The 23,990-nt window shown below is 37.4% G+C and overlaps 6 protein-coding genes across 7 annotated transcripts; 5 read left to right on the forward strand and 1 right to left on the reverse strand.

Annotated features, from left to right (window-relative positions):
* The first annotated feature begins 507 nt into the window (after window positions 1-507).
* Window positions 508-1,617, forward strand: LOC112782387 (uncharacterized). Its single transcript, XM_025824748.1, has one exon. The coding sequence runs from the start codon at window positions 508-510 to the stop codon at window positions 1,615-1,617; it is 1,110 nt and encodes a 369-aa protein (XP_025680533.1).
* A 141-nt stretch (window positions 1,618-1,758) lies between these two features.
* Window positions 1,759-5,025, forward strand: LOC112782397 (uncharacterized). The gene is made up of 2 exons (XM_025824758.1): window positions 1,759-2,739; window positions 4,570-5,025. Exons 1-2 carry the CDS (start codon window positions 1,759-1,761, stop codon window positions 5,023-5,025), a joined length of 1,437 nt encoding a protein of 478 aa, XP_025680543.1.
* Window positions 5,026-5,327: 302 nt separating this feature from the next.
* Window positions 5,328-7,322, forward strand: LOC112782405 (uncharacterized). The gene is made up of 2 exons (XM_025824768.2): window positions 5,328-6,340; window positions 6,653-7,322. The coding sequence occupies exons 1-2, from the start codon at window positions 5,328-5,330 to the stop codon at window positions 7,320-7,322; spliced, it is 1,683 nt and encodes a 560-aa protein (XP_025680553.2).
* A 5,754-nt stretch (window positions 7,323-13,076) lies between these two features.
* On the forward strand, window positions 13,077-16,812 carry LOC112791522 (transcription factor VOZ1). Of its 2 annotated transcripts, none has more exons than XM_025834382.3 (5): window positions 13,077-13,400; window positions 13,986-14,233; window positions 14,384-14,533; window positions 15,122-15,623; window positions 15,728-16,812. In XM_025834382.3, the coding sequence occupies exons 2-5, from the start codon at window positions 14,006-14,008 to the stop codon at window positions 16,279-16,281; spliced, it is 1,434 nt and encodes a 477-aa protein (XP_025690167.1). In that variant the 5' UTR covers window positions 13,077-13,400; window positions 13,986-14,005; the 3' UTR covers window positions 16,282-16,812. The 2 variants fall into 2 exon arrangements, with proteins under 2 accessions (XP_025690167.1, XP_025690168.1); XM_025834383.3 differs by having other exon boundaries at window positions 13,130-13,400; window positions 13,990-14,233.
* A 755-nt stretch (window positions 16,813-17,567) lies between these two features.
* Window positions 17,568-19,068, reverse strand: LOC112791523 (transcription elongation factor 1 homolog). The gene is made up of 5 exons (XM_025834384.2): window positions 18,740-19,068; window positions 18,219-18,341; window positions 18,064-18,134; window positions 17,924-17,945; window positions 17,568-17,812 (listed from the first exon to the last, which is right to left on the reverse strand). The coding sequence occupies exons 2-5, from the start codon at window positions 18,329-18,331 to the stop codon at window positions 17,752-17,754; spliced, it is 267 nt and encodes an 88-aa protein (XP_025690169.1). The 5' UTR covers window positions 18,332-18,341; window positions 18,740-19,068; the 3' UTR covers window positions 17,568-17,751.
* A 467-nt stretch (window positions 19,069-19,535) lies between these two features.
* Window positions 19,536-22,194, forward strand: LOC112782416 (protein FAR1-RELATED SEQUENCE 5-like). Its single transcript, XM_025824779.3, has 3 exons — window positions 19,536-19,547; window positions 19,658-22,039; window positions 22,126-22,194. Exons 1-3 carry the CDS (start codon window positions 19,536-19,538, stop codon window positions 22,192-22,194), a joined length of 2,463 nt encoding a protein of 820 aa, XP_025680564.1.
* The last annotated feature ends 1,796 nt before the right edge of the window (window positions 22,195-23,990 follow it).

Genomic DNA, 23,990 nt, shown 5'->3' on the forward strand with positions numbered 1-23,990 from the left:
ACTGACTAACCGAACATCTACAAAACAAATCAACACTTCCCTGCTGAGTCATCCGCACACCAAGTGATATCTTCTGTCCGTTACCCACAAGACCGAACACAAGTTAAAGATACCAATAACAGCACTTGGAAAACAAACCGGAATCCCAACACAACTCGCACCTATAAAGCCAAGCCCCATACGCCACAAAAAGACAGGTCACAAATTTCACTTCAGTTCCATTACTCTTATCTCTTAACTCACATACTTACTTGAGCGTCGGAGTCCCTTTTGCAGGTGCTCCCGCCGCCGTGTTTCGAAGCGCCGAGGTTATTCACAACACTGCTTCCTGACGACTTATAGTTCAAATTGGAAGCCCAGCAACCTCCTTGAGATTCTCAAACCTCGGTTTATTCAGGACAGAACATTTAGCGCCCACCGTGGGGCCCGAAAGTTACGCTAACCCCACTTTTGTTTAACCACATATTGCTTTGTATTCTTCTACACAGGATTTCACAGCTCCTATCCATGGCTGACAACGGAGTCTTTCAACCCACTCAGGCCGAACTCATGGCCCAGTTAACTGACCTACAGGCAGAAGTAAAAAGACTTACCGAGTTATCCACTCAGAATAATGTCAACAAGCAAAAGGACAATGGACACAATGGGAAAGGCAACGCGAGCCTACTGAGCATCAACCCACCAAAGGAGAAACTGACCTTGGATAACCCATTTTCCGAGGAGATTACCAATTACCAAATGCCAAAACATTTTACATTACCTTCATCACTCGAGCCATATAAGGGGATTGGTGACCCCCGGGCTCACATTAAGAAATTTCAGTCTATGATGTTCTTTAACGGACCTAAAAATGAACTTGTTCTTTGCAGGGCTTTTCCGACCTACCTCGACGGTGCGGCCCTACTTTGGTTTTCAAAACTACCTGAAGGATCAATCTCTTCCTTCGAGGAATTGGCAAGATCCTTCATAGACTACTTTGCGGCTGCACGCATTTATGTCCACGGGTCAGATTACCTCGGCACCATCCGCCAAGGTCCACAAGAAAGCTTGAAGGACTATTTAACTAGATTTGCTGACGCAACAATGGAGATACCTGATCTAGATCCTGCTGTCCATCTTCACGCCATAAAAGCCGGCCTCAAGCCTGGAAAATTCAGAGAAATAATTGCTGTCACGAAACCGAGAACCCTGGAGGAATTCCGAGAAAGGGCCGCAGGGCAGATGGAAATTGAAGAACTTTGCGAGGCCGAGAAAGTAGACAGAAAGCAACCCCGAAAGGAAGAGAGCCGAACAATCAGATCAGGGGACAACAGAGACACCAGAAAAATGTTTAAACTTATACCGAAGTTTGACAACTACACCAGGTTCAACACAAAGAGAGAAAGGATCATCAAGGAAATACTCAACGCCAAAATCATCAAACCCCCTGTTAGGGCCGGAAGCTACCAGGACCAAAGATTCGTGGACAGGACCAAGCACTGCGCCTTCCATCAGAAATATGGTCATACCACCGACGAGTGCATCGTAGCCAAAGACTTGCTGGAAAGATTAGCCCGACAAGGACTCCTAGACAAATACATCGAAGGCACGAGGCACAAAGGAGCAAAGACAGATTAAGATGAGCAACAAACTCCGAGGAACAAAGAAACCGACAAATGGCCAAGCAACAATCCCCTAAAAGGAGTCATCAATTGCATATCAGGAGGATTCGCATGTGGCGGAGAAACAGCCTCAGCACGAAAACGAAGCTACCACACTATGTTAGCAATCGAAGGAACAACTCCACACAACAAAGAGGTGGATGACCTTGAGATCACTTTTAACCAAGCAGACATATGCTCGGCCGCACCGCATGCAGACGACCCAGTGGTAATTTCCATCCAAACAGGAGAGTTACTGGTAAGAAAGGTCCTTCTGGACCCAGGTAGCAGTGCATACGTTCTCTTTTATTCTACCTTTCTAAAAATAAACTTATCTGAAAAACTCATACAACCCTCCTCCGGAGAACTAGTAGGATTCTCCGGAGAAAGAGTACCAATAAAAGGCTATATATGGCTAAAAACGACGATAGGTGAGAACCCATCATCCAGAACCCTCGATATACAATACCTGATAGTCGACTGCATTAGTCCTTACAATATTATTCTCGGGAGACCTGCTCTGAACATGTTCAGAGCAGTAATATCAACTTTTCATCTATGTGCTAAGTTTCAGGCACAAGATGGCAGAGTAGCAACAATCCACTCAGACCGACAACAAGCTCGGCAATGTTATAACTCAAGCCTAAAAAGGTCGGATACGAGGAATAAACAACATGAGGTCAAAGTAGTACAAACTATGGAGGAAGTCTTATCCCTAGCCGAGCTTGACCCCCGGGGAGACGCAGAAGAAAGACCGCAACCAACAGATGAACTTCAGAAAATCCAACTGACATCAAAGCCAGAACAGGTAGCATACATCGGTCAGGCGCTACAAGACCAAGAAAGGCCGGATCTCATAAAGTTACTACAAGCCAACTCTGACCTGTTTGCTTGGACCCCAGCGGACATGCCTGGAATAAGTCCAGACGTCATCTGTCACAAACTTGCCACCAACTCAGCAAGCCGACCTATAGCTCAAAAGAAAATAAACCTAGGAGCAGAGAAATCAAAAGCAGCCTTAGAAGAAACCAGCAAACTCTTACAAGCCAACTTCATCAGAGAAATCCGCTTCACCACATGGCTCTCAAATGTGGTAATGGTAAGAAAAAACTCAGGTAAATGGCGCATGTGCGTCGATTTTACAAATTTAAATAAAGCATGCCCTAAAGATGCCTGATGAGCGGATAATTTGTACGCTTTTTGGCATTGTTTTTAGTATGTTTTTAGTATGATGTAGTTAGTTTTTAGTATATTTTTATTAGTTTTTAGTTAAAATTCACTTTTCTGGACTTTACTATGAGTTTGTGTGTTTTTCTGTGATTTCAGGTATTTTCTGGCTGAAATTGAGGGACCTGAGCAAAAATCTGATTCAGAGACTAAAAAGGACTGTAGATGCTGTTGGATTCTGACCTCCCTGCACTCGAAGCGGATTTTCTGGAGCTACAGAAGCCCAATTGGCGCGCTCTCAACGGATTTGTAAAGTAGACATCCTGGGCTTTCCAGCAATATATGATAGTCCATACTTTGCCCAAGATTTGATGGCCCAAACCGGCGTTCAAATTCACCTTCAGAATTCCCAGCGTTAAACGCCGGAACTGGCACAAGAATGGGAGTTAAACGCCCAAACTGGCATAAAAGCTGGCGTTTAACTCCAAGAAGAGTCTCTACACGAAAATGCTTCAATGCTCAGCCCAAGCACACACCAAGTGGGCCCGGAAGTGGATTTTTATGTCATTTACTCATCTCTGTACACCCTAGGCTACTAGTTCTCTATAAGTAGGACCTTTTACTATTGTATTTTCATCTTTGGATCATTTTAGAGCTTTTGATCATGTTTTTATGATTGAACCCTCATTGGGAGGCTGGCCATTCGGCCATGCCTAGACCTTGTTCTTATGTATTTTCAACGGTGGAGTTTCTACACACCATAGATTAAGGTGTGGAGCTCTGCTGTACCTCGAGTATTAATGCAATTACTATTGTTCTTCTATTCAATCCCGCTTGTTCTTGTTCCAAGATATCACTTGTTCTTCAACTTGATGAATGTGATGATCCGTGACACTCATCATCATTCTCACCTATGAACGTGTGCCTGACAACCACCTCCGTTCTACCTTAGATTGGGTGAATATCTCTTGGATTCCTGATACACGATGCATGGTTGATCGCCTGACAACCGAGTGCTCGCCTGACAACCGAGCCAGCCATTCCGTGAGATCAGAGTATTCGTGGTATAGGCTAGAACTGATGGCGGCATTCAAGAGAATCCGGAAGGTCTAACCTTGTCTGTGGTATTCTGAGTAGGATTCAATGATTGAATGACTGTGACGAGCTTCAAACTCCTGAAGGCGGGGCGTTAGTGACAGACGCAAAAGAATCACTAGATTCTATTCTGGCCTGATTGAGAACCGACAGATGGATAGCCGTGCTGTGACAGGGTGCGTTGAACATTTCCACTGAGAGGATGGGAGGTAGCCACTGACAACGGTGAAACCCTTGCATAAGCTTGCCATGGAAAGGAGTAAGAAGGATTGGATGAAGACAGTAGGAAAGCAGAGAGACGGAAGGGACAAGCATCTTCATACGCTTATCTGAAATTCCTACCAATGAATTACATAAGTATCTCTATCTTTACCTTTATGTTTTCGTATATCATCATTCATATCCATTTGAGTCTGCCTGACTAAGATTTACAAGGTGACCATAGCTTGCTTCATACCAACAATCTCTGTGGGATCGACCCTTACTCGCGTAAGGTTTATTACTTGGACGACCCAGTACACTTACTGGTTAGTTGTGCGAAGTTGTGTTTATGCCATGGTATTGAACACCAAGTTTTTGGATTCATCACCGGGGATTATTTGTGTTGTGAAAAGTATTGATACAATTTCGCGCTATCAATGCCTACCCCTTACCATGCATTGATAAGCTTGTAGACAACGCATCAGGTTTCAAAAGCTTAAGCTTCATGGATGCATACTCTGGGTATAATCAAATACTTATGCATCCTGAAGACCAAAGCAAGACAGCATTCATAACGGAACATGGAAACTTTTGTTATCGAGTAATGCCGTTTGGCTTAAAGAATGCAGGTGCAACCTATCAACGCTTGATGGATAAGGTCTTCCATCACCAAATAGGACGCAACATGGAAATCTATGTAGACGACATGGTCGCCAAGACCACCAAAGAAAAATCACATTGTGAAGATCTCAGCGAGATATTCAGACAAATCCGAGCATATAATATGAGACTAAACCCGGAAAAATGTGCTTTTGGGGTAAAAGGAGGAAAATTCCTCGGATTCAAGCTCACCTCACGAGGAATCGAGGCAAACCCTAAAAGTGTTCGGCAGTACTCAATATGGCGAGCCCTAAAACGATAAAAGAAGTGCAACAGTTAGCAGGAAGGATAGCTGCATTATCTCGATTCATACCCGCAGCATCAAACCGAGCATATCACCTTTTTCAGACAATATCGAAGAACAAAAAATTCCACTGGACAGAAGAGGGCGAGAAGGCTTTCTCCGAGCTCAAAGCAATCCTATCAGCACCACCCGTGCTGCAAAGGCCAGAAATCGGTAAACCTCTATATTTATATTTGTTTGTTTCAAATTATTCTATAAGTTCGGCTCTTGTCCTCGAAACAGGAAAAATATAACGGCCAGTGTACTTCATCAGTAGAGTCATGCAACCAACAGAGCAACGATACCCGAAGATAGAACAACTCGCCCTGACGCTAATAATCACAGCAAGGAGACTAAGACACTACTTCCAAAGCCACACAATTATAGTGAGGACGAACCAACCATTAAGACAGATACTGACGAAACCAGAGCTGGCCGGACGTCTCATCAAATGGTCCATTGAACTTTCAGAATTTGACATTCAGTTCCAACCCAGGTCGGCCTTAAAAGCACAAGTACTGGCCGACTTCATCTCAGAACTAACGACCGATGAACGCGACAAGTTTTGGGAACTGCACGTGGATGGGGCATCAAGCCGAGAAGGAAGTGGAGCAGGGGTCATTCTCAAAGAAGGAGACAAGGTAATAGCCGAACAGGCACTCCAGTTTCACTTTCCAGCAAGCAACAACCAGGCCGAATACGAAGCCCTCATTGCAGGACTCAAACTCGCCCTGAGCTTCCAAGTACAGAGCTTGACAGCACACTGCGACTCCCTCCTCGTGGTCCAGCAAATCCGAGGAGAATTTCAGGTAAAAGATCTGTTGCTTGAGCGATACTGGCTCATAGCAAAGGATCTCATTTCAAAATTCAATTCATTTAGCATACTGCATGTCAATAGAGAAAAAAATGTGAGAGCAGATGTACTATCCAAGCTCGCAGCCACTAGGGCAGACACACAAACATCCACATTAACACAACTCTCACTAGAAAAACCAAGCACCGAACTACTACACGTGATAAATATTAACCACCTCCATGATTGGAGAACTCCTTTCCTTGAATATATTAATACAGGCGCCATACCAAGAGACGAGCTCAAACCTCAACATTTCAGACGAAAGGCCAGTCTTTACACAAGCGTAGGAGGAAAACTCTATAGACGAGGATTCTCACAACCACTGCTAAAATGCCTAAGCAAAGACGAAGCAAAAGAAGTAATGGACGAAGTACACGAGGGAGTCTGTGGAAACCACATCGGAGGACGAGCACTTGCGGCTAAAATCGTCCGAACTGGGTATTACTGGCCAACCGTAAAAAGGGATTGCATAGCAAAAGTCAAAGCATGTGACAACTGTCAGAAACACGCAGCTATATCTACAAGACCAGCCGAGCTATTACATAGCATGGAAGTAAGCTGACCATTCTACAGATGGGGGTTCGATATACTCGGCCCATTTCCAACAGCGACAGGCCAGGTAAAATTTCTCTTAGTAGCGGTAGACTACTTCTCAAAATGGATAGAGTCACAACCATTAGCAAAAATAACGGCCGAAAAGGTACGATCATTTATATGGAAAAACATTATATGCCGATTTGGAATACATAGGGAGATAATATCTGATAATGGTAGGCAATTTACAGACAATAAGCTTGGTTCATTCCTAAAAAACTTTGACATAAAGTATCATTTTAGCTCAGTCGAACACCCACAAACCAATGGGCAGGCTGAAGCTGCTAACCGAGTTGTATTGCAGGCAATAAAGAAAAAACTAAATGATGCTAAGGGAGAATGGGCGGAACTGATCCCAGAAATATTATGGGGCTACAACACAACAATACAGACCACCACGGGCGAAACACCCTTTAAACTAGTCTATGGGTCTGAGGCACTGATCCCTATTGAGGTCGGCATCCCCACCTTGAGAACCGAGTTATACAATGAGCAGCACAACTCGCATGCAAGGAATGCCGAGCTTGATCTAGCCGAAGAAGCCAGGGAGCTAGCAGCCATCAGACAAAGAGCAATAAAACAAATAACCGAAAAGAAACACAACAAGAGAGTATCGCCGAGGACATTCACAGAAGGTGACTTAGTGCTCAGACGAACAGAAGAGGCCAGACGTCCCCCAGCCCATGGAAAGCTCGCCGCTAACTGGGAAGGTCCATTCCGAGTAATAAAGGTGCTCGGCATGGGGGCTTATCAATTACAAACATTACAAGGCAACCCAATATCCGGAACCTGGAATATCTCCTCTTTAAAGATGTACCAATCCTAAGTCGAACAAATCGCGGATGAGGGTACTCTTTTTCCCCCTTAGAGCTTTTTTTCCCAAAAGGGTTTTTGCCTAAGGAGGGTTTTAACGAGGCCTGACGCACAATATACTTAATCATCAATATTCAAGTCTAATCAAACACTTCACATTTCATCATCGAAATATGCAAAATATACATTCAACTACGAATGATTCCGTTACGAACTATCATACTTACTATCATAATAAAGTAAGATCCCAAACACAAAACATAGGCCGGCCTAAACATGGTCGGAACCAGCAAATAAGTTCAAACTAGCTAACACTTCGTCCACAATTATATAAGTTCGCTTACAAAGAAAACAAAAAAGAACAACATCCAAACTAAGAAGGAGGAGGAACATTCTCATCATGCTCCTCTACACTCCCATCCACAACCAACTTCCCATTTACCACTATCTTCGTCATATCAAGTCGATCAATATCAAATTCAGGAGCCAATAGAGAAATCTGGCTCACAGCCCGTTCAAAGCCATAGGAGAACATCTCCATACCGTTCTCTTCCAACTCATGAATACGAGCTGTGAGCCCTCCCTTCGCAACATCACTTTCTTTCACCTCAGTTTGCAATAGCCGAATTTGATCCCTCAGCCGAGCTATCTCCTTTTTTGACTCCTTTGCCTTCGCAATAACATCATCTTTCTCTTTTATTGACTTCTCCAATTCTTCCACCTTTGACTTATACGACTTCTCCACAACCGCAGCCTTATCCACGACCTCCTGTTGCTCAGCATCAATGAGTTCGGTAGTGCGATCGACACACATCAAGCGGGACCCAATGATCTGTAACCGCCACACCAAAATAAGGACAAAACTATAAAGAAAGAATGAAGAGGACTTCAAATAACAAGAAACAAACCTGAACGAATTTGCCAAGTCCTTCCATACCAATCCGGCGAGTTATAAGCATATCCCCTGGGTACTGAAAGGCCCGGTCAGAAAGTTCAACAAAGTTGAACTGCTCGCTCCAAAGAGAATGAGAACTTGACTCCGCAATAAAGCCATGAAGTTTTTTCTGCCGTTCAAAAACAGGGTCACCACCGCCAAGGACTTCCTGGTCAGCCTCAGAAATAACCTCCAAAGACACATCGTCCCTCTTCCTCTTGAATGAAGAAGCCGGACGACCAACGGAAGAAAAAGCTTGATCACCACCCTCTTTATGCTCGGCAGGACCAACAGTTTTCTCCTTTTTCTTGTTCAAAAAGGATTGCAACTTCGAGGGGTCCAACAGAGGTACTCGCCCACCTACAAAATAACCAACAACATCAGTAAAACCAAACGAACAGTGGTATGGACGAAAATCAAACACAACATTACCTATATACACTTTCAAACCCTCAATGTCACCCGAATCATACAAATGCAGAATGTCAGAAATAGACATACACTCCCCAGCGGCAACACTCTCAACCAAAAAATCCAACACAAACTCTTCCTCCTCACTCCGCTCAGACGCCTCAAGAATCTGACTCGGCTCAGAGCACCAATAAAGAGGAAACCTTTCACTAAACTCATCGTCCAGATAAAACGGATACTCGGACTCAATGGACCGGACTTTAACAAAAAGGGATTTGAAGTTTTTAAAGGAAGATTTGTAAAGAAGAAATATGGAACGACCAGGGAAACTGCTCAAGCAAACCCACAAACCTTTTCGAGTACCTTTTGCTTGAAAGAGTGAGAAAAACAACGTAAGAGAACAAGGAAAAGACAGATAATCCATTAAAACCTGAAAAGCGCGAAGAAACGCCCAGGAGTTAGGGTGTAATTGCGAAGGAGCACAGTTCAGTTGGATAAGAACATCGCATTCAAAGGATGAAAATGGAAATCTCACACCAAGTTCAACCATGCATAGAGTATACATATAAAAATATAACCAGTCCCCCCTTCTCTTAAAAACCCTATCATCACTAGAGCACGGGAGAAGTTCAACAGTAACCCCAGAACCACTCCTTACGAAATTCAATCATCTCAACTCAGAAAGGGAGTCAACACTAGTAAAAGAAGATGACCGGGTTCTAACATCTTCATTAACCCAATGGTAAGGATCATCCTCCCTAACCTCAACAGCCTATAACTTCTCTTTCAATTTTTCCCCCGCCATGAACTCACAGAGGCAGTAACAGTAAAAGACGAAGAGAGAGAGAACACTAACCTTTCGAAGACATAGCAAGGATAAAACGGTGAGAAGACAAAGCAGTAAAGCGTAAGTTCCAAAAGATGTGATTATTGCAAGCCCACTATTTTAGTGGACAAAGCTAAAACCATACCCATTACAAACGTGGAAACCGAAACGGCATTAATGCACAATAAAAACGACACGGTTTACTAAAATGAAAAAACCCCTCAAGCAGGCCCACTATACATTTACCGCGCAAAAAGAAAAAATAAAAATTCAAAATTCTCAAGAGCTCAGCTGCCGTTCCTAACACACCACCAGCCAAGCTTGGGGGCTATGATGTGTATCGCGATATACTCGGCCAAGGAATCAGCACTGACTAACCGCGATATACTCGACCAAGGAATCAGCACTGACTAACCGAACATCTACAAAACAAATCAACACTTCCCTGCTGAGTCATCCGCACACCAAGTGATATCTTCTGTCCGTTACCCACAAGACCGAACACAAGTCAAGGATACCAATAACAGCACTTGGCAAATAAACCGGAATCCCAACACAACTCGCACCTATAAAGCCAGGCCCCATACGCCACAAAAAGACAGGTCACAAATTTCACTTCAGTTCCATTACTCTTATCTCTTAACTCACATACTTACTTGAGCGTCGGAGTCCCTTTTACAGGTGCTCCCACCGCCGTGTTTCGAAGCGCCGAGGTTATTCACAACACTGCTTCCTGACGACTTATAGTTCGGATTGGAAGCCCAGCAACCTCCTTAAAATTCTCAGACCTCGGTTTATTCAGGACGGAACAGTAATATTGATGATAATCGTAGATAATAGTAGTAATAGTAGTATTTTATAAAGATAAATTTAATATTTTAATATAAATAAAAATTTAGTATATTATTGTGTATATTATTACTTAACACAATGAAATATATATATTTATATTTAAGTTTATATGTTGTTATATTTTTGTGTCTATTTGGTAGCATTTGTTTTTGGAGGCAGCACAGAGACATAGACAACACATGTTTAAAAAATGTTTGGAAGCAGAGACATGGACACTGAACAAATCATCTCTAAGACAGTTTTTTATACTTTTGTGTTCATTCTTTTATGTAGGACAATGATGGATACAGAAATTTTTATAAATTTTGTTTTCTTCTTTCTGCTCTTTCTCTATCTCTTTCTTTTTGAGGTACTCTCTTTCTTGTAGAATTTTTTATTGGGGTGGATAATTCTTTCCTTCTTATCATTTTTACTTCAATACAATTTTAACCTTATATTATATTATTTGATTTGTAATAAAAATAACAATAAAAATAATTAATCTTAAAACTTTTGAAAGATAAATATTATCAAAAATAAAATTATCTTTTAAAATACTAAAAAATAATTTATAAGTTGTAATTGATTTTATATAATTTAAAGAAAAATTAATTTTTTAAAAAGAAAAATCAGTTTTTAGATAAAAAAATAGTTTTCTAAATAAAAATAGATTTTTATATGCAAAAACTAATTTTTTTTATCTCAAAACGGATTCTTTTTTAAAACTGATTTTTTTATTTAAAATTAATTTAACTTATTAACCTAAACAAATTTTTTTTATTAATCAAACTCAGATTTATTTTTTTTATTAATCTTAACCATATATATTCCTAAATATTAATAATAAATTTAAAAATAAAATAATTATATTTATAAATTTTATTTTAATATAAATACTATTATATATTTTTTTACTAAAATTTTTAGTCTCTTCAAATATTTTTTTAAGTTTCATTTGTACTCTTATGTACTCTCATTTTTTATTAAATTAGTTTGTACTTGATGTAAAAAAATTTAAAATCATATAACTATTATAATCATTTCATATAATATTTTAATTTTATTTATGTGTATTCAAACATAATATTAAATATTACATTATTATTTTATATATCATATTCAAATATAATACATAAAAAATAAATTTTAATATCTTTATTTTATTGTCTTTATCTTAATATTGTGTTTTGTCTTATCTTTAAAAACAAACACAACTTTTATTTTTTGGTTTGGTGTCTTAATTACCAAACGAGGCATTAATAACACTTCGGAAGAGCAGTCTGAATGGCCGCACTTGTTGAAGTACGTGGCCTTTATTTGAAAAGCGCGAACCATGCATTATGGAATATATTGGAATTTGGGCAAGTTGTCAAACAAGGCTTTAATTTAATTTATTGACACAAGTCAAGTAAGAAAATACTGTACAATTACAATAACTTAATTAAAGAACAAATTCAATTTTATATTTATTAAACTTTCCAAAAGTTTCCATCATTATTTTCTCCTACCAATGTTTTTCCCCCTCTTCTTCATGTCCTTTCCATGGTAATATTCTTGTAAGATATTTAGAACATGGCACATATATATAAAATTTAAAATATTTTTTAAATAAATTATAATACTTTAATATTTTATTAATATTAAAATATAAATTAATTTTTTAATTATTTTACATACTTTTTAATTATATAAAAGATTTGAATTTTTTATTTTAATAATTAATAATATATTATTTTAAATTTATTTTAATAATATATATTAAAAATAAGACTAAATACATTAATATATGATAATATCTAAATATATTAAAATATATTTATAAAAAGTTTTTTTATTAAAATACAATTAAATATAGAAGACATACGTATTAAATAAAATATCAATAATATGTGGCATCTAAGATTTATTTAATATACAGACATAATAATTTAATAAAGTGTACATATTTCATAGATCACTGTAATTGTGACATGCAACAAAATTTGTTTTTAAATCAAATTACAAGAATAATTAATCTATACTAGTATTTTTACCTATAATAATATTTCGAGAATATAAAACTTTTGAAATTATATCGACTTTGTTCTTATATTATAAATTATAACAAAAAAATTTATAAAATTAAATTATTTTTACAAAAATACCGTAAAAGACAAAAATTTTCGCCAACTTAAAAGATCAGAATTTATATATATTATTTTATTAATTTTATTTTTTTGTAAAATATAAATGCAGAAAGAGATATAAAAAGAGAGAGATTGTTAATTTTAGAAAAAATATTTTATTCTAATAATAGTAAAAGAATATCTAGTAGTATATTTTAATATGTCAAATTAGTAATATAAAATATAAATTATAAATTATATATAGAATGAAAAAGAATGAGAAAAATAAAGAAGAAAGAAATGAAAGAAAACAATTTATTAATTTTGAAAAAAAAATTTGTTTTAATTTTAACGAAAAAATATCATGTGATATATTTTAGTTGTTAAATTAATAATAGAAGAAGCTATATTTTTAATTTTAATTTTAATTTTTATTTAATTTTAATTGTATTTAAATAATATATTATATATTTTAATTATTAAATTTATAATTAATTATTGATAATGATATGTTAAAAAAATTGAGTTGGCTGAAAAATAAAAAAGACAGACAAAAAGAGAGAAAAAAAGAGAATACTTTCATTTTAGAAAAAAAATATTTGATTTTAATTTTAAGAAAAAATATTATTTTAGAAGAAAAGAAAAGGAAGGTTTTCATTTATTATAATATTTTTGTTTCGCTTTATTATTAACTATAACTCTTTTACGAAGATATATTCATCGTTCACAGTGGAGTCACCATTGCTTTATTGGCTCAGCACAGTGAGGAAGAGAATGAGAGAAAGTCACTAACACAAAAAAGCTCTCTCTCTCTCAAGTTCAAACCCTTTATATTTTCCTGGCCTTATCAATCTTTTTTTTGTAAGAGATAGAGAGAGAGAACCGAACTCTTTCTTTCTTTCTTTTCAGCTCAAAACTCACACCAGCCATTTTTATTCTTATTTTTCTCTCTCTGGAAAAAAAGTGGTGTTCACAGAATCTCAGGTAATAATATTTCCTGTGTTTCAGCCTTATGCTTAATCACACCTTTTCAATCGATCTCCTATGTTTTGTTGCGCTTTTATTGTGGTTCATCCAATTTAGGTTTTGGATTTTTCGATTTCTTACTTGATATTGACTTGGGTCGGTTTTACTTTCTACCTAGTGGATGATCCTTCAAGCTATGATTATGTGTTTATTCCAAATTGGAGTTCATTTTGGTGCTTTGCTCATCCTTTTGCTTTGTTTGTAATGAACTTTTTTATTTTCAGTTTTGGGTACCGATTTGTGATGATGTGGATTCTGAGTAATTTGATTGCTTCGATCTACATATTTGGGTTTCATTTTTACATCGGTAAAGGGGTTTGTGGTCTTACTATGTGTTTAGTTGATCAGTGAAAAATGGAGGCGAATTTTTATGTTGGATTCTTAGTTTTAAAATTTATGGAGTTTTTGGGATTGTAGAGTGGATTGGAATATGCTTCTGATCATGATAACCCTACCTACACGTTGCAAAATCTTTTGGAGTTTTTCTGAAGCATGTTTTCTGTATTTGTTTTATTTGTGACGAACTGAAGCTCATTTTGTTAGGAAGAGCTTGAGGCAGAGCAATGAAGAAGGTTTCCAAGACCAGCTGCAAGTCTGTATCACACAGGCTCTTTAAGGACAAGGCGAAGAACCGTGTTGATGACCTGCAGCTGATGTTCTTAGATCTGCAGTTCGCAAGGAAGGAGAGCCGTACAGTCGATGCGGCTGTCCTTGAGGAGCAAGTTCATCAGATGCTTCGTGAGTGGAAGGCTGAGCTCAACGAGCCCTCGCCTGCTTCTTCTTTGCAGCAAGTAAGCTAATATAGTGGACTTCATTTGATATATCTATCATGGGTGCTTTCCTTTCTAACCAATATTTGCCAATTGTGATTGGCATGTGTAAAATTGAATGACAATGTTAGTGGTAAAGCTGTGATTGTGAATTGTGATATTTAAATATAGGGTGGCAGTCTTGGGTCATTCTCCACAGATATCTGTCGATTGTTGCAGCTTTGTGAGGAGGAAGATGATGCATCTAGTCCATTAGCTGCCCCTAAGCCTGAACCTAATGATCAGACGCAGCAGATTGGGGCTAAGGTTGTATTCCAAGAGGTGAGAATCTTTTTCCCTAATTGGGGTTAATCATATGATATAATCGGCCATAATAACTATCTGGTCTTTGTGGCATGCACTGTTTAATTGTTAACTTTTTTAAGTTTATCTGTTTTTATTCAGTGCATTAGTGTAACTTGTATTATAAATCAGGGGTGACTCTGGCAATACAGGTGTCTAACATCATGTCAACATTGTCATACAATACGTTTTCTTATCACATGCAATTCTTTTGGGTTATCCTTAGTAAATTTTACTTGATGAACCTGGCCTTTGAAATATGGTTAGGAGAAAATTGGAATTGTTGATTCTGACTATTTTGGACCAACTAAGTAATGAGTAAGTTCTTGAAAGTGATCAAAGTATCAAACCAAAGATTTGTGCTTCATTTTGTTTTAAGGAGGGGCTTTTAATTTGTTCCTTGTTTTACCTCCTTGGAGTTGTGCCTTTATTCAATTTTATAGATAACACCCCCCCCCCCCCAAATAAGTGGAGTTCTACATGTATTTTCATCCATTATATCAAATATTGTATCCCATCTGTAATTGTAAATTTGTAATACGTATCATTGATTTAAACGTAACGCAGGGTCAGCAGCAACATGATTTCCCATTGGTTGATGAGCGCAAACACTCCATCTCAGGAGTTCAAAATGTGGCAGCTAACAACCTGGAAGGACCTGCTTTAGAATATCACCAGTTTGATTTGCATCAGGACTTTGATCATGGTTTCTATACTGGTTTTAATGGGATAGGTTATTGTGAGGAGGATGCTATTCCTCAAATATCTAGCTACCTGCCAAGTATCTGCCCTCCGCCTTCTGCTTTCTTGGGCCCAAAATGTGCACTTTGGGACTGTCCAAGGCCTGCACAAGGGTTGGACTGGTGTCAAGACTACTGCAGTAGCTTTCATGCTGCTCTAGCCTTGAATGAAGGGCCACCAGGTATGTCCCCAGTTCTACGACCAGGGGGCATCGGTTTGAAAGATAATTTACTTTTTGCCGCTCTTAGTGCAAGGGCACAAGGAAAAGATGTTGGCATCCCAGAATGCGAGGGAGCAGCAACTGCGAAGTCTCCATGGAACGCACCAGGTAATATCATCTTTTTTTTCTTTGGCTATCACTTTGGAAATGTACCAGGCACACAGGTTGACAAAGTTGTCCTTTGTGATTACTTCACTTCTTGTTTGATGCAGAGCTCTTTGATCTTTCTGTTCTCGAGGGTGAGACTATCAGGGAGTGGCTCTTCTTCGACAAACCTCGAAGGGCGTTTGAGAGTGGAAACAGAAAGCAGAGGTCATTGCCAGATTATAGCGGACGTGGTTGGCATGAATCTCGAAAGCAAGTGATGAATGAATTTGGAGGTCTGAAGAGATCCTATTATATGGACCCGCAACCACTGAACCATTTTGAATGGCACCTCTATGAATATGAGATTAGCAAGTGTGATGCATGTGCTTTATATCGGTTGGAACTAAAGCTTGTTGATGGGAAGAAGAGCTCTAAGGCAAAGGTTACCAATGATTCAGTTGCTGATTTGCAGAAGCAGATGGGACGGCTTTCTGCCGAGTTCATGTCTGATAACAAAAGGCCTGCAAAAGGCAGAGCTAAACTTAATGCCAAGGTTGGCTTAGGTGGTGTCTATTCCTCTTCAGGTAGAGTGGCTCCACTAAATGGAACATATGATTATGGTTTAGCTGCACCATATGACTATCTTGTTGATAACATGGGCGACTACTATGGAACATGATCTTCTTAAAGGGATGCGTATGATGATGCATTCAGCTTGGTTATACATTATTCTGTGCTGGGTTTTCTTTGTCCTCTTTTATCTTGGTCCTTTTATACTTTGATTCTTAGTAACAAGAATACAAGGTCATTTTTTTGCCTTGTTGAAGATATTGTGAATAGCTCATTCTCACTGGAAGGCGGCTGCAGAGGCTGCTGGTTGCTGAATTCTAACTTCGGGAGATGATCACTTGCAGCAAAAAATTGCTGTATATCATTTATGATTAGCAACTTGGTGAATGTTAGCATTATATTGCCACCATCAGAATTGACCTATTTAGGTACAAAATTGATGTATTCAGCGCTGACTCTATTTTCCAAACCATGCTAATATAAGTCATTTACATTATTTTATGTTATCAGTTACAGGACAAACTTTTCGAGTTACATGATGTTGGATGTGTAATAACTAAAAACAAGTTTCGGTTCCTTTTTTGAGTAATTTTTCAAACTCAAAAAGGAATTGCAATTTTAAAGTCACCATTGATAGATCTACCTTGTGTTTCTGTTGCACAAAATGGGTAATGCTAGTTCAAATTCGAGCAATTTATTAGCAAAAATTAAGGATTTGCCATCGATGTATAATTCAAATAAAGGGAGATTTGGTTGGTTTTAGAGGGGTATCTGGTTATCATTAAATGTTATCTCATTATAGTTAAATTAGTTATGTTGAATGGAACAGAAGATCGAATGGTAAAGAATGAACATTCCAGACGATAATATTTAGTATAATGGGGTTTATTATCAAAATGATGGTGGAATTTCGTGTTAGGTAATTTAGACATGTGATGTGAACGGTAAGAGATTTGTAGAACATTTGGTCATGATGATAGATAAGTAGTCATGGACAAAAAGAAACCTAAGAAGATTTTGTATGAGACGATTAGAAGATAATTAATTATAAGTGCTTATTTTGGACCTGAACATTATAGGATACAATAATATAGTTTAGGAAGGTTATCAGGTGTACCGGAAACATCGGTGTTCCAGTTGTTTTAACCGTTGATCTGAATTATAAAAAATATATATAATATATATTAATTAAAATCAATGGTTAAAACAACTGGAATACCAGTGTTCCTAGGTACACCTGATAACTTTCCTATAGTTTAACTTATATAGCCAATCTCATTCAAAAGACAAGGATAATACTGAAAACCTCGTCCGTAATGATACACTTTCAGAACTACGTTTAAGACCTTGTCTTTCCTTAATGGGAAACATAATTAGCTATTTGCGCATTGAAAATTGACACGAGACAAACACACATTGCAATAGCAATTATTCTCATTGTTTTAGCGTACATGTAGTTTTACAAACTCTATTAAAGAGTAATATAGGAACAAAACATGTAGTTGCACCAGTAGGAGCTGACACAAATACAGAATTTTCCATCCACTACTGCTCGAAATGGATTCTTATAATCACACTACTAAGCACCATCATCTTCCGGGTTGTTCACCCGTTCACATTCATCAATCCATTCACTGTATCTGCATTGTTCAAATGAAACTTCTTGAGTCAATCAAGTGGTTGTGTTTGTAAGACAAAGCGAAGAAAGAAGGGGGAAAGGGAGAGGTTTTCTATAGAAATATTTAACTTACATGTCTATTGGTTCAGATAAAGCTGCAAAAGACAACAAACATTCCATGATCATCAGCAGATTTAAAAAACAAACTTGAATATGGGTTCAGATGATCGGTTAAATTGGGAGGCTAAAACTTTGATGTCTTCAGAAACAAACCTGTGACAGTAGTGCTAAAGCTCTCTTGGCAAATCCTGCAAGAAGCTTCCCCTATCAAGTTCTTCATATCACTGTTCAAAAGAATCCCAACAATTAATCCTCCAAGGAAATACAAAGCATGGAATCCTCTACAAACGCTAAACGAAATTGCTTACATTCGGCATTCGACACTGGTGCCGTGATTGCAGAAAGGGCAGCTGAAAACAGTGTCAAGCTTATCCATCCGCTTCTTTGGAGGTGGCTTTGCTGATGATTTCCTCTTTCCCATTGCTCAAATCCTGATTTTTACATAAATGTTTGAGCACATAAAATCAAAGCTAGAAACTTCAATCAAGCTCTCAAAATCTTGAATTTTTTTTACAACATTATTCAAACTATCTAACCACCAAAATTCTAAGATATTTTTTATTTCCCCTCTAAAAAAACACATTATTAAACCAAAAAGGTTGAAAATTAAAACTTGTTAATTCAATGAACCCTAGAATGCACATAATGAATCAATGATCGGAATCTACAAGTACAAGCAATGGAAAGGCGAATAGAGAAGCAAGAACTAAAGATGAATCCAAATCCCAGCCTTTTCCCCATTCGTTTTGGCGAATTGTGTGGATCAAAACAGCGGCAATGTAAACAAGATGAAAGGAAAACGTAAGCGATAAGGGAATAGAAAGCATACAGAGGTGGAAGATGAAACAAGCGCAGGCGATGAGAGAGAGAGAGAGAGAGTGGATGTGATTTGAGAAATTGAATGAATGAACGAATGGAAGGAAGGAGAAGGGAGAAGAGGAATGGGTAGAGAGTGGAGACAGCAAAAGATTGTGTTTTATATTGGGTTGTGAATCCCACGCGTGATGCGCTCATCGTATCATTATTTTGAAAAGATTATATTAAAAAAAATGATGAATTGACCTGGACCATGACCAGGTGAAGCGAACCATGGATCTGATGATGGATGATATGAATGAGGGAAATTTTATGGTGCTGACAGAAAAAAAAAAAAAACATGCTATGAGAATTATACGTGTCTTGTTTAAGGTGAATGATTCGGTGGTCCTCACTTGTTTTTTCACCAATTGTGGTGAAAACTTAAATCAACGGTTAGATCATTATTAAATTTGATCCAACGGTGGGTTATATTTTGTCAATTATAATCAATTTTTTTTTTGCAATTAGTGGTATATGAACTACGGCCCAATAGAATTTGTTATTTCCATAAAAAATTTTACTAAATCCTAAATTTCACCCACACACAAAATTGAATTTCATAATTTCCAACTAGTTAAACACACAATTGTCTCCTTCGTCAACATCAACATCATTATCTTCTTCTTCACTCTAATATTAATTCTGTTGATGTTCAACTATACATCTCCTAAGTTTCATATTTTACACCCTTACAAGCTTTTTTCTTTATAAAATTTACGGCGTATATCTTATCTCTCAATCTCTGCGAGGAAGTAATCTGAATCCCAATGTCTAATGAGGTAGGTTTTTCATCAATCTGAAACCCTAAGTCACACTCTTAGGATTAATTTTGATAGATTTCTTGCATCATGCCATCAAATACCTAGCCTAAATTAATTTGTTCATGTAGGATTATGTAGATGACACCAATAATGTTGACGGGTTTCACGGGAATTTGGAGAATCCCTTGAGAAACAGTGATGAGCTCCTGGACGACGATATCTTCATGGATGCTAACTTGGCAAATGCAGAAGTTGGTGCTTCTGAATCCAATGAAGGTACCCATTTTGATCAATTGGATGAATCTTATAAGATTGACGGGTGGGAGGACATAGGAAAGACTGAGTTCTTGAATATTGTAGATGTTGATATAAAAAGATATCATTTCAGTGATCTAGGAGTGGCTTTTGATTTCTACAATGCATTTGCCAAGTCAAAGGGATTTAGTGGTCGAAAAAGTAAGACGCGAAAGCACAATGGGATAATCAATCGACAGAATTTTGTTTGTTGTCGCGAGGGCTTCCGACGAAAAAAGGCAGATAATATGCATACCAGAAAACAAGAGCCTAGAGCTGAAACTAGATGTGGCTGTAAGGCAAAGGTTCAGGTGTCATTTGACGTTGTTAGTGGTCGCTGGATTGTTTCAAAATTTTCTGATTTGCACAATCATGACCTTCTTCCTCCAATTTTTACTGCAATGCTTCCTGGTCACAGAAAAATACCTGCTGCAGATATTGAGCAAATAAATATAATGAGGAAGGGTGGATTAGGCACTGCACATATTTTTGCAGCACTCTCAAGCCAATCTGGTGGTCACCACAATGTTCCCTTTTTGCCCAGGGACTTGTACAATCAAGTCGCACAGCAACGTCGACGATTGAAGGGTGATGCTAGTGCAGCTCTTCAATTTTTGAGGAAGATGAAGTCCATTGATCCTGTCATGGTTATAAGATATGAGGTTGATAGGTTTCACTCGATAAAGAATTTATTTTGGTGTGATGGAATAAGCCAAATGGATTATCAATTGTTTGGTGATGTATTGGCTTTTGACGCTACTTACAAGAAGAACAAATATCATTGTCCGCTTGTCGTTTTTTCGGGTGTTAATAACCATAACCGCACAGTTGTCTTTGCGGCCGCTCTTGTGTGTGATGAGTCAGAGCAAACATATATTTGGTTGTTAAAAAGTTTACTGGAAGCAATGAAGGGGAAGGCCCCAATTTCAGTTATCACAGATGGTGCCCTTTCAATGAAAAATGCAATCGAAAAAATTTTTCCTAATGCACATCATCGCCTATGTGCTTGGCACCTTATTCGCAATGCCACAAGTAATGTAGGTAATCCTAGGTTCACATCGCAGTTTAAGAAGTGCATGCTGGGTGATTACGAGGTTGGTGTATTCCGTAGTAAGTGGGATCGGATGGTTGAAGAGTTTGATGTGCAAGACAAGCAATGGATAATTGATATGTATGATAACCGTCATAGTTGGGCAACAGCACATATCCGTGGGAAGTTCTTTGCTGGGTTTAGGACCACTTCTCGATGTGAGGGGTTGCACTCAGTTATTGCAAAGTATGTCAAGTCCAGGTATAATTTAAGAGATTTTGTAGAGCACTTTGATAGATGTGTTGCCTACATTCGTTTCAAAGATAGTCTAGCAGACGTTGAATGTGCACATGGAGTACCTGTGATGCAAACTCATTTATTGTCATTGGAGAAGTCTGCAGCTAATTTATATACAAGAGAGGTATTTTTTCTATTTCGCCCTATTATTATAAGGTCTGGTTCAATGAAAGTGTTAGATTGCATTGATGTTGGTTCTTATATGTTATACACGGTGGTTAAGTATGGTAGTCCTAACGATACATGGCAAGTATCTTTCTGTGATTTACCAATGGAGTTTACTTGCTCCTGTATGAGGATGGAGTCATTTGGCATTCCTTGCGAACACATTCTATCTGTTTTAGTTACACTTGACATTTGTGAATTGCCAAAATGTTTAGTTCTAGATAGGTGGACCAAAAATGTGAAACAACAAATACAAGATACAAAGGGGTTTACTTGGGATTGCTTAAAGTCTACCCAATACTGGTGTTTGATGGACTGGTTTAGATTGGTGGCTACACTATCAGCAGGTAAAGATGATAGGTTCAGGAGCATGAGGGATTGGGCGATAAACACAGTGGATAAAATGAAAGCCGATGATACTGCTAGTGCAGTTGCTTCTAATAGTGCAATTCCTGCCACTCATACAGATCCTCGTGACCCCCCAATTCGTAGAAGAGCTAAGGATCGTGCCGGACAACGGTGTAGTATATGCCGGGAGCTCGGACATAACAAAACTACATGTCCAGATCGGAGTAAGTATGATAGGGGTTCACATGAACGGCATAGTCTACCTACAGATGATGATGCATATGAGGCTATGTGGGATGAGGAAGAAGACTTCATTTATGAGGAAGATGAAGGTGAATGTGCGGTAAATTCTAGTTCTGAATCTAGCAGAGATCAAGTGAGACATTTCTCAACTTTGATATTTTATTTACTGACTACTTTAAGATTTTTCATGTGTTGCTCATAAATTTTGTGTTATTTCAGGATATGGAGATAGATGACTCTAATTATGAATTTGGAAATGAGGACGATGGAGCCAATGAAATTAATTAGTCCTATATTATTTTTGTTTCATTTAATTTGTAATGTGTATTACGTATTATTTACTTGTTCCAGCTCAAATTACCTTTGATTTAACCTTTAGTTTTTTTTTGTCTTTTTGAAATATGGATATCTTCTATTTAAATACATCACAAATGTGGGAAACTAATCCTGTCTAATTTGGTGTATGTTGGGTTTAAGTTCTAACTTTTAATTATGTCTAATTGAGTTTTTGTAGTTACTGATTACCAATTTTAAGCTACATTGATGAAAGATGAAAGATGAAAGCTGGGAATAAATATGGTGTTTATGTTAAAATTTGAGGGATTTTTTCATCTTGTCTTTTGTTTTGGGTATTAGTGTTTCATAAGTCTGAATGCTTGGATCTTATATTACTCTTCATATAATAACAAGGATATTCAAATTCATGCACTAGTAATTTTATGTAAGTTAGTTGGTGGTAGATCATACAATGGCAAAACTCAATCCTTTTAACTTCAATTCATTCATTAGTTATGCTATGCAGGTTAGTTAGTGATAGATCATACAAAGACAACAATGGACTCTTTTAAATTCATTATTCTAAGTTGTCTGCTGTTTTATGATTATATTTCTATTTTAAAGTGCTACTTTTTCACTAGTATGAGACACAAGAGACTTACAAAAATGCATCCTGTTAGTAAAAAATAGTCACTCAATTTTTTTAATTCATCTCAATTTTTGAGAAATTGAGATGAGTTAATTATTTTTTCACACATTGAAGTCTCTAAAAATAGAAGAAAATAATGTAAAATAGTCCTTTGTTATCCTCTATCATCATCTCTGTGACTATTTCTATGACAGGTTTCTTTTTATGTTAATAACATAGTGCTTTAAACTATGTGCTCTCATTTCATTGTTCTTTAATGATGAGAAGATTTTTAGTTATTAGTTAAATTTTAATATTTTTTGCACCTTGCAGTAAGATTGCTATGTGCATCGGTTTAATTCAATGTGAAAAATGAGTAAAAAATAATTTAAATATGATTAAAATAGTTTAAATCATAAGCATGGATAATTATCTTATCCATAAGCAAAATAAACATTTTGGAACTTAAATTCAAATACCTAAGTTAATAACTATATGATAGAAATATTTTTGTACTCAAATTTAAATATCTAGTTAATTTTTTGCCACAACTGCATTCCACCATCGATCTGTGCTTATTTGAACGTCTCGCTTCCTTTCGTTGCTCTCAGATAATACAAGCTTCAAGGTGCTACTCATGCGGACCTTCTCATCCTTGAGCTACATATTCACCAAATTGGCACTTTAATAATACGATGATTATAAGTAGAGCTAAGACAACTCAAGGTGTGTACCCTTACCACTCCGAGGACAGATGGGGTGAAGTGAGATTCCATATTCAGCCATTGCATAACCCAACAAGCAGAATTTTCACTGTGTCAGATTGTTAAAGTTTGATTAAAACCTGAATGGAAGGATGTGCATTGACAAGAGAAGCGAAAACATACTAATAAATGGTCTACCTTGATTCCAGTTGCGGTAATCCATATCCTCTGAGTATATCCCATTTTTCAAAATGGTTCTTACTTGGCATTCCATGTTTGACATAATCCTCTGATAATATTATTTGAACAAGCACTTGTCCCTGTAACCATGGCTTTATGAGACACAATGGACCTTGTTTTAGCATATCATGTTACTTGCTATATTGAGATACTTACTATTACTTTCATGTCTTGGAGCCTTTGTTCCTCGCCATGTTTTGGTGATAACACATCGAAATAATAGGTTACCTTGTCTA

Source organism: Arachis hypogaea, chromosome 3, assembly GCF_003086295.3.
Source record: "Arachis hypogaea cultivar Tifrunner chromosome 3, arahy.Tifrunner.gnm2.J5K5, whole genome shotgun sequence".
In the NCBI taxonomy this organism is placed as follows: domain Eukaryota; kingdom Viridiplantae; phylum Streptophyta; class Magnoliopsida; order Fabales; family Fabaceae; genus Arachis; species Arachis hypogaea.

Bases quoted from the DNA above. Each gene is read 5' to 3' on its own strand.
- LOC112791523 (XM_025834384.2), bottom strand. From the start codon at position 18,331: ATGGGAAAGAGGAAATCATCAGCAAAGCCACCTCCAAAGAAGCGGATG. The intron at 18,135-18,218 runs GTAAGCAATTTC...TCTTTTGAACAG, and splicing joins ACCAGTGTCGAATGCCGAAT to TGATATGAAGAACTTGATAG. The intron at 17,813-17,923 runs GTAAGTTAAATA...TGAACAATGCAG, and splicing joins TTATCTGAACCAATAGACAT to ATACAGTGAATGGATTGATG.
- LOC112782397 (XM_025824758.1), top strand. From the start codon at position 1,759: ATGTTAGCAATCGAAGGAACAACTCCACACAACAAAGAGGTGGATGAC. The intron at 2,740-4,569 runs GTAAGAAAAAAC...TGCATTGATAAG, and splicing joins GGCTCTCAAATGTGGTAATG to CTTGTAGACAACGCATCAGG.
- LOC112791522 (XM_025834382.3), top strand. From the start codon at position 14,006: ATGAAGAAGGTTTCCAAGACCAGCTGCAAGTCTGTATCACACAGGCTC. The intron at 14,234-14,383 runs GTAAGCTAATAT...ATTTAAATATAG, and splicing joins CTGCTTCTTCTTTGCAGCAA to GGTGGCAGTCTTGGGTCATT. The intron at 15,624-15,727 runs GTAATATCATCT...TGTTTGATGCAG, and splicing joins GTCTCCATGGAACGCACCAG to AGCTCTTTGATCTTTCTGTT.
- LOC112782416 (XM_025824779.3), top strand. The intron at 22,040-22,125 runs GTGAGACATTTC...GTGTTATTTCAG, and splicing joins CTGAATCTAGCAGAGATCAA to GATATGGAGATAGATGACTC.
- LOC112782387 (XM_025824748.1), top strand. From the start codon at position 508: ATGGCTGACAACGGAGTCTTTCAACCCACTCAGGCCGAACTCATGGCC.
- LOC112782405 (XM_025824768.2), top strand. From the start codon at position 5,328: ATGCAACCAACAGAGCAACGATACCCGAAGATAGAACAACTCGCCCTG. The intron at 6,341-6,652 runs GTATTACTGGCC...TGGAATACATAG, and splicing joins GCTAAAATCGTCCGAACTGG to GGAGATAATATCTGATAATG.